General features: G+C 34.4%; 1 protein-coding gene across 9 annotated transcripts in view; it reads left to right on the plus strand.

Annotated features, from left to right (window-relative positions):
* The window catches only part of ipo8 (importin 8), a 30,623-nt gene extending 25,668 nt beyond the window's left edge, over nt 1-4,955 (plus strand). For 7 of the 9 annotated variants that reach the window (XR_012401578.1, XR_012401579.1, XR_012401576.1 and 4 more), the window contains exons 23-25: nt 926-1,147; nt 1,611-1,740; nt 4,355-4,955. Coding sequence is in view for 5 of the 9 variants with exons in the window: in XM_073946072.1 (XP_073802173.1) it covers nt 926-1,147; nt 1,611-1,740; nt 4,355 (353 nt within the window). In the remaining 4 variants the exon portion in view is untranslated. Of the gene's footprint in view, nt 1-925; nt 1,304-1,610; nt 1,741-4,354 lie in introns of those variants that run through there. The other 2 variants (NM_001044334.2, XM_021475018.3) reach the window with 2 other exon arrangements.
* Nucleotides 4,956-10,008: the final 5,053 nt, after the last annotated feature.

A 10,008-nucleotide genomic window follows, 5' to 3' on the forward strand; every position in this document is an offset into this window, starting at 1 on the left:
TCATTTTTATCTTCAGTATGAATTGTTCAAAACGTTATTTTGTACTATATATAAAAAGATATAACCAGCTATGGACCATATTTAGAGAACATTTGAGAAGGTTCTCTAGATTTGCTGGATTTTATTAGGTTTGAGCTTTATTCTTTAGAGATTTGATAACATTACTCCCAATTTCCAGGTTTTTTTTATTGAGCAGAAAATGACAATTTAATAAAATAACAGAAATTTTAATTTGTTGTGATTGGAAAATCATAGTTTTTCCACCAAATCTAGATTTTTGACCACTAAGTTAAAACATTAGTATTGTTTTGGTCATAAATATGCATACAATTGTGGATATATATTCTTATTTATTCTTATTTTTTTAAAAAAATCTATTTTAAATTTGTCATTTAGTAATTTACAGAATTAATATATATATATATATATATATATATATATATATATATATATATATATATATATTCATAAATTGAAAATTTTCACACACATACACGCATATTTATAGTATAGTCTTCTTCTAAAACATTTGTCATTATATACACCATTTGTTCATCAATTCCAAAATGTTGCTCTTAGATTATCCACTTTTCCCCTTATTTTTAGCTTCATCCTATTATATATATATTAATTCTGTAAATGACTAGATTAAGACATTCAAACTGTTGATCTCTATGTGAATAGATGCATGAATACAAGGATGGATGGATAGGTAGAAAGATAGATGCATGGATACATAGATGGATAGATGCATGGATGCATAGATAGATGGATGGAAGGATGGGTGGGTGGACGGATGGATAGATGGACAGAAATCTCTATATTTAGACCTTTACTTGACAAAGATCTTCATTGCTAAACCTCGTCTGTTCTCTGCTCTGGTATCAGTTTATAGAAAATCATCATAATTTGCTGTGTTTTCCAGAGGAGATTCCTAGCGATGAGGATGAGGTCGGCGAGAAAGGAGTAGCCCTGCAGCCATCCGTCGCTCCCACAGGAAACGACAACGAGGATGACGATGATGAGGACGATGATGAATACTGGGACGACGAGGGTCTTGAAGGGACCCCATTAGAGGAGTACAGTACGCCACTGGACTGCGACAACGGAGAGGATGAATACCAGTTCTTCACCGCCTCCCTGCTCCGTACGCTCATTTATTTTAAGTCCTTAATAAACCCTGCACGCACATTTACATGATACATCCATTACATTATCAGATGTGTCACACTCTGGCAAATCTGCATAGGGCAGCTCCACCCACAGTGAAATCTCATTTGTCTAAAATCCGCCTCCAGAAAAATGAATAATAAATAAATGGCTAGTTGATTAATAATATCACCATTTTAGGCATGATATTAAATTAATATGAATGCATTAAGGCCACCAGGATTTTTTATAATTACTATTCTTTCTTCCATCCCACTAGTTGAAAAAGTCCAAACAGTCCCTTAGTGTTTCAAATAGTTTTTTTTTTAAGTAGTTTAATTAACTTGGTCATAGAAAATGTTCTGCGTATTTGTTGTTATATATTCATTTCATTCTTATCATTTATCAAGCATCAAATTACACAAAAGTGGGCGGGGGGGGGGGGGGGGTTGTCGTTGCAGGTGTTCAGAGTTCAGATGCAGGCTGGTATCAGTCGCTCACGTCTCCTCTGAATGAAGACCAGAGGAAGCAGCTGCAGGAGATCTACAACCTGGCGCAGCAGAGGAGAAGCACAGGAGTCAAGGGACTGTGGTGAGTGACGCCGATCACTGGTTAACAAACACTGCGTTAATCCTTGTGTGTTGCTCAAATTAACTACCCTTTCATTATGTTTGACTTCCTATTGACTTCCATTATATCCACATTTTTTGATTGCAAAGCCATGGCACCAAATAATCATGCATTATTAATTGTTGGTAATTTTTACTGTTGATCATCAGTTGGCACCATTCACTATTTAGTTAGGCCTGTGCAAAAAGTTTCTTGCTTTAATATGGAGTTCTATGAATTTAAAAAAATCTGTAGTAAAATCACTTTTTTGACCTCTTCCTAACATGGAAAACCACCAACTATCAAGATTGCATGATTATATGGTGTCAAGGCATTGCAATCAGTATACTTATAATGGAAGTCAATGGGGCAAAAGCGCCACAAACATAATGCAAGGGTTGAACATTTGCCCAGAGTGTATTGAGTTTTAGAAAAATTCCAAAGCATTTTCCCAAAATATGTGTGAAAATAAGGTTTGTCACCAGAAATCATCCCATTTTCTGTAACACTGAGAAATTTTTGGCCAAATTAAACCTCAAAATCAACACACAAAGGTTAACCCACATGAGACTGAGCTTCACTTTTACAGTGTGATAATGGCGTATTTACTATGTACAAAGCACAACAAACGGGCATCATGAGAGATTTGTGCTGTTAAAACAGTGATCTTGTATAATCCTACCGTTCCAATCAATTTAAAAATAATATTTTATTCCTGAAATGGTAACACAGAACTTTCAGCAGCCATTACTGCAGTCTGAGAAGCATCAGTCTTCATTTAACATTAATATTACATTATTTGAATGGTGAGGCTAAATATTTCATGCTACAACCACTAAACTCAAATCAGACTGTCAGAGTTTGCTGTAGGCTTTCTAAACGATTGGCCATGTTAATTCATGTTAGAAACCTGTTAGCGAATTTTGTTAAGAATTTATGTTAACCATTTTTGAAACCTGCAAATCTAGCAATAAACATATTCGTTTAAAAAATGCCAGACAGGTTAGAAAACATCTCAACTACAAGCTTAGTTTAGTAATTCAGGCTAACAGTGTGCTAAACATGCTAGGAACATGTTAGCAATGTGTTAATTCATGTTAGAAATCGGCTAACAGTTTGCTAATCTTGTTAACAATATGTTACCGATTTTTGAAACCTGCAAAGCTAGCAACTAGCTTATTAATTTTCGAAAAAATGCTGAACATGTTAGAAAACATGTAAGCATTAAGCTTATTACATTAATTAGGGTTAGCAATGTGCTAAACTTGTTAGGAACATGTTAGCAACGTGTTAATTCATGTTAAAAACAAGCAAACACCTTGCTAATCTGGTTGACGATATGTTAACCATTTTTTAAACCTGCAAAGCTAGCAACAAGCTAATTTGTTTTCAAAAAGAAAATACTAAACATGTTATAAAACATGTTAACAACAAGCTTATTTCATTAATTTAGGTTAAGAATGTGCTAAACCTGCTAGGAACATGTTAGCAATGTGATTATTTATGCTAGAAACATGCTTCTACATTTTTCTAGCATAAATGATCACGTTGCTAACATATTCCTAGCATGTTTAGCACAGTGTTGACCTAAATGAATAATCAACAAGCTAATTCATACTATCGCTTATCATACTTTAATGCTAACCCTCCTAAAATGAAGCTGTATATTAATCCATGGTGGTAAACAATTTAATATATTAGACACATGCTAATTCATGTTAGAAACATTAATTAATAGTAGTATTGTGTAGTTAAACATTTAAAAACAATAAATCTTGTTTCAGGTTAGCAAGACGTTAAACATGTTAACAAAAGGCTAATTAATGTCAATAATGCGTTAACCATGTTAGAAACATTAACAACATGCTAATGCATGTTAGAAACATGTTAGCAGTATATACTTAAAATTGCTAATATATGGGTACAGCATTTTAATTCAGGTTAACAATGTGCTAAACATGCTAGGAACATATTAGCAATGTGATAATTTATGTTAGAAACATGCTGACAACATGTCAATTCATGCTAATGCTTATCATACTTTAATGCTAATCTGCTAAAAAAGAAGCTGTTAATTCATGCTAGTAAAATATTTCACATTTTAGATGCATGCTTATTCATGCTAGCAACATTAATTATTGGTAACAATACGTTAAAACATACTAGCAACATGTTAAAACATGTTAAAATCATGTGGTAAAATGTAAAACCAATAAAACATGTTTCAGGTTAGCGAGATGTTTAACATGCTAAAAACATGCTAATTCATGTCAATAATGCGTTAACCATGTTAGAAACATGTTAGCAGTATATGCTTACAAATTGCTAATTAATGGTGAAAACATGTTAATCATGCTAACAGTTTTAACATAAAACGTGTTAGCATCAAGGTAAAAATGCTATTTCACTTTAGCACATTGTTAAACAAGCCAGCAACGTGACTTTCTCCGACTTCCCTCAGGAAAACCTTCAAACTTTGAGGTTTTCGAAAGTTGTTTTAAACTTTCAGACTTGGCTATCAACATCAAAGATAGTCATCTTAACTACTCTAGACACTCCTGAAATAATTGGAGGTCGTCTCATCCTCTCTCCACAGAGACGTGTCTGTTGTTCAGAGAGATCTGACACTTTGGATTTGGGTCTGCAAGGAGCTCAGACAGCGGAAACAGCCTGAACTCTGGATGCATTTCAGTCAGGACGGGTGGCATCTTTAACCCAGGACCCAAAGCAAACTCTTCAGATTCAAGACTCTTAGCAGGAACTGGTCAGAAAGGACTCGATGAGGTCAAAGAGGTTACTCTGGGTCCCTCAAACCTGTGTGTCTGCACATCTGTAAAGAACTGTGTGTGTGTGCAAAAGGATGTGTGTGTGTGTGTGTGTGTGTGTGTGAGTAATTGAATGTTATATATTCTATTTCTCTCAGTCTCTCCTCCATTTTCTACGAGTCAGTAAGAAAACAGTGAGGATGGACTAATATCGCTTCAGACTGACGCTCGGATGGAGGGATTTGCCATGTTGGTCAGTGCCTTCAGAGATGCATAGGCATTTTTCTGCCCGAACAGATGAAATGTTGCACTGGCTTGATGTCAGAAGGACGATGTTTATAGCTGTCACATGTTTGTATGTTTCAAAGTTTGTTTTTGTAACGGTCAGTTTTCAAAATTAACTTAAGTCATAAAGGTTAATATAACACTGTGCTTTTCACTGGTTTTTAATGTGATTATGCAGTCATATTATCATCTGGTCGTATATTTTCTGTGCTGAATCTTTAGCATATTTCACAGCTGAAGGCAAAAATATTAGCCCCAAGTATTTCCCAAGTGATGTTTAACAGAGCAAGGACATTTCCACAGAATTTCCTACCTTTTTTTATTTAGTTTAGCTGGAATTAAAACACGATTAAGCAATATATATATATAATCTTTTTTTTAGGTCAAAATTATTAGCCCTGGAATTTTTTTTCAATTGGCTACGAAAAAAAAACTATTGTCCAGTGACTTTCCTAATTAACCCAATTAAGCCTTTAAATTGCACTTTAAGCTGAATTTTGGTATCTAGCAAAATAACTTGCCAAAGTAAGTAGTTATTATAAATTTATTAAAACTATTTAGATGGATGGACGGATGGATGGATAAATCAATGGATTTATGGATAAATGGATACATAGAAGGATGGATGGATGGTTAAATGGACAGATGGACAAATGGGTGGATAGATGGATGGATGGATAAATGGATGGATAGATATATAAATGGATGAATAGATGAATATATAAATTGATGGACGGATGGATTGGTGGATGATGGATGTATGGATTGGTGGATGGATAGATGGATGCATAGATACATAGGTGGATGAAAAGATTCATAGATGGACAGATAGATGCATGGTTTAGATCAGGTGTGGGCAAACTCTGTCCTGGAGGGCCGCTGTCCTGCACAGTTTAGCTCTAACACTAATTAAACACACCTGAACATGCTAATCAGTGTCTTCAAGATCATTAGAAATCTATGATCAGGTGTGTTTGATTAGAGTTGAAGCTAAACTGTGCAGGACAGCGGCCCTCCAGGACCAAGTTTACCCTCCCCTGGTTTAGATAATGCATGGGAGGATGGATAAACAGATGGATGGTTGGATAAATGAATGGATTGGTGGATGATGGATGGATGGATGGATGGATATATACATAGTGGGATGGATAGATGCATGGTTTAGATAATGCATGGATGGATGGATTGGTGGATGATGGATGGATGGATGAATAGATTTGTGGATGGAAAAACGGATGGATAGATGCATAGGTGGATGGAAAGATGCAAAGATGGATTGATAGATACAAAGATGGATGGATAGATGGATATATAGATAGATAGATGGATTGGTGGATGGCTAGATGGATGAAAAAATGGATAGATGCATGAATAAATCGATGGATGTATGGATACAGTATGGATGCGTGGAAGGATGGATGTATAGATAGAAATGTGGATGGATGGATAGCTAGATACATAGGTGGATACGATAGATCAGTATTGCTCAGTATTATAATATTTGTTAAACATTTAATTATTTATCATGTGCACCTTGCAAGAATATACATGAAATCATTTAAATAATAAAATGTATTCTTTCTCAGGTTTTGCTGTTGCTACACCACAGACAGTGGCTGAGGAGGATTTAAAAGTGCTCGATTGTCATGAAAATAGTTGCAGAATGCAGAAATGCAGCATCAGCAGTTGTCAGTTGTGCTGTTCAGTCTGGATGTGAGCGTGAGCTGACCACAGGGAGCCTCCAGATGTCTTTAAACAGCCCCCCAGAAGGGCCATTTGAACATTTCTCGCATAAAAGACGAATCATGTTTAGCCAGATGTTCAGCCATCACCGTATCTTTAAAAGTGCGTTTATCATAATGATTCATTATCCCCGTCTTCCTGTTCCATTAGCAAGTCCAATTTGCTCACGACTGGTTGTGTGTGGAAGCGCAGGTCACGGTCAAGGCAGAGCAATCATTGTGTGAAATATCCCACAGCTCTTTATTGATTTCCAGCCTGCGCTCGCGCTCATGCACTCCATAATTTGCATTTATCTCTCGCTTTCTCTCCTCCAAAATGTCACCTTGGTAGTCATGGTTTCTGCCAAAATATTTCACTGTAACCACAACACATTGTGGAAATTCTTATGAACAGTGTAAGGAACTTTCAGGTTCTTGTTTTGACATTTAGTTTAATGTATATTTGTTTACTACAGTTTATACAAAATTTAAATTGGAATATGAAGCATAATATATTTTTTATTTGTTTTATAACTTTGTATATATTAATTACGTTTAACAAATGACATATAGGATGAATTGTTGATTATTTTGACAACAAATATGGCACATATTCTTCAAATTTCACCATTAATGTTAACAGCACCAAAGTGGTTGACTATTATATTAAATTGCCATGAGCTATATTTTGCTATTGTTCTTTTGGCTATTATCAGCTATTGTATGTGATTATTATTATTTAGATATTTAAATCACATCATTTAAATTTGGTATCAACTAATACCTGCAAACCAACTTTTACTGGTAAATTAGCTAGTAACATTACTAGCATAGACGTGTGTGCCCTGACGTGTTGCTATTTTCAGACTAGCGCAATCCTAATTTTTCTGTTTTTCACCAAGTAGCAAATCCATTTTGTGGACTCATGGGTGTTTCAGTCTAGAAAAGAGGTTTGTAAAGGCATATTGTTGGCTATTTGCTATTTCGAGGAATTAAAATAGACTAAAGAAGCATGAAAGCAGGTTTAAAGCTGAAAGCAGGTCTAAACTCCAGCGCAGAGCGAGTTAGTTGTGCGCCTCGCTTACACATTGCTTAATATACACAGGATGTACAGCAATACACAAATATCTTTACAAATATAAGAGAATTAAAGGGATAAAATATTACTTTTTTTTTTTGGTTTTCTATAAATATGAAAACCACTGCCTCCATGCCTTCATCTCGGGGGGCTTTTTTTTTTTTTAGTTTATGTACAACAACTTGCTTCTGTATAATGTTATTCTTATTAGCAGTATCATTTATTATATGCATATTAATATTTGTTTTATTTAAAATAAGCTTAGATTTGTCCACCTGTCTGTTTTGGACCATATGAGGCATAGGACGTGTGTTTGGATATAACTTTTTTTGACCACACTTCATTGTTATTGTTAATTTATTAGTTTGCTGGAAATTAGAACTGAATTTAGAAATAGTTATGAAACAAATCTTTGCGCTTCACAAACGAAATCACTTATATAGGCTAATGATGTCTTCAGGGGAGTGCATACAACGTTTCCTTATCCACAAAAGAGAGAAAGAGAAAGTGAAAGGCCGATTGGAGAAGGCTTGTTGTTTTTCCTTGAGCTGTACATGCTTTTCTAACTATTGAAGCGTTCAGTTATTACACTTACAAAGTCCGCCATATAAATGGCAAAAGCGACATGGCACGACACAACGGACTCTTAAAGGGAATGGGAGATGAGACTCTGATTGGTTTCTTTTCAAAACACACCTATAACTCATCTTAATGAGTTATGGATGTGTTTTGAGATGATACTTGAATGCTTTTATAATTAAGAGAATAAGCTCAACCCTGTTAGACCATGGCAAAAGTAGATTCGGACACGCCCTTAGTGCTTTTGCACCATGCGCATTAGACTTTGCACCTGGATTGTTAAAATAGAGCCCTTAATGTTTGATCATTAATATTTAGCAGAATAACAATAATAAACAACTGCAAACTAGACAGGTAAATTACTAATGAAACATATTTTACTGTAGTCATATTTGTTTTCTCCATGATAAAAAAATGGTTTCTATTACAGTATATAAATTTATATTGCAGATGATTAAGGTAAATAAAACAACCAAAAACTTATTGTGCCTTCAAAAATGGGCCAATAGGTGCGTAGACCAAAAAATCCCAAAAGAATGAAGCGATGGAAGAAAAGTCTGCACACTCTCAAACAACAAAAACCAAAAGGACACCAGCAAGATTAAGAGATTATTTCTAGTTTGCTGAAATAATGCAAATGTTTCGGTCAAGTGTTGACTGATCAATGCCAAACAGAAATGTTTGCCTTTTTTCAGTAAACTGCTTGTCGCTTAATTTCACTTCTGTCCCTTTGGTTTTTGGCGTTTGAGAGTACAGAATTTTCTTCAGTCATTTATTTGTTTAGAAGTAGTTAGTTAGTTAGTTAGTTAGTTAGTTAGTTAGTTAGTTAGTTAGTTAGTTAGTTAGTTAGTTAGTTAGTTAGTTAGTTAGTTAGTTAGTTAGTTATGTTTATTTGTCCCCATAAAGAAATTTCATTTGCAGTGCACAGCCTGAGACATCTGACAGTCCACATTTGGCATTTATATATAAATAAATCGTATAAAAACATGGTACCACTACTCTAAATGAATATATGGTTTACTGGCCATCAACTGCTACTGGGAGAGGAGTAATTAAAAACTAAACTGCTTGAGTTATAAATTATCATTTTCTCCTATTTTTTTACACATCTGAGAACACAATATCGACAACTCGATGGTAACAATTGGAAGGTGTATGATAAAGGATGCCTCTTATCATTGAAAATCATGTTAGCCTTATTTACTCTTTCTTTGTATACACTATTAATGCTCTTTAGTTTTATTCCCAACAACTTACTGGTTGTGGTTAACCCAAATATAAGGTAAACACTAGTATAAAAAGTGAAATAATTAATTATTTATTACAATGTCCTAACATTTCTTATTCTATTAACACTAAGTATGAATAGTCTTGTAAAGCATTTATTAATCATAGTTCAACATTAATGCACTAATAAAATCTGCAGTGGTGTTTGTTAACATTTAGTGCACTGTGAGTTAACATGAACTAACGTTATTTAACTTCAATAACATTAACTAGCATTAACAAACATGAATAAACACCATCATAGATGTTTTACTGATAGTTTGTTCATGTTAGTAAATAGATTATAAAACTATTGAACCATTAAAACTAATAATAATAGTAAAGTTAAATATTTATAACAATAATATCATAATATTTTCTATCCTCCCCACTCGTTTCCATTTGTTTCTCTTTCCATCTGTTTTTTATTCCCTCTTTCTCACACAGCTCATTTCTCTTCATTTTCATCTCTCTCTCAGAATGTTCTGCGCATGCGCTGGTAGGCGGGTTGCATAGATTTCAACACCTTATACACAGCCACACTCGCTGATATTAC

Source organism: Danio rerio, chromosome 4, assembly GCF_049306965.1.
Source record: "Danio rerio strain Tuebingen ecotype United States chromosome 4, GRCz12tu, whole genome shotgun sequence".
Classification (NCBI taxonomy): Eukaryota; Metazoa; Chordata; class Actinopteri; order Cypriniformes; family Danionidae; genus Danio; species Danio rerio.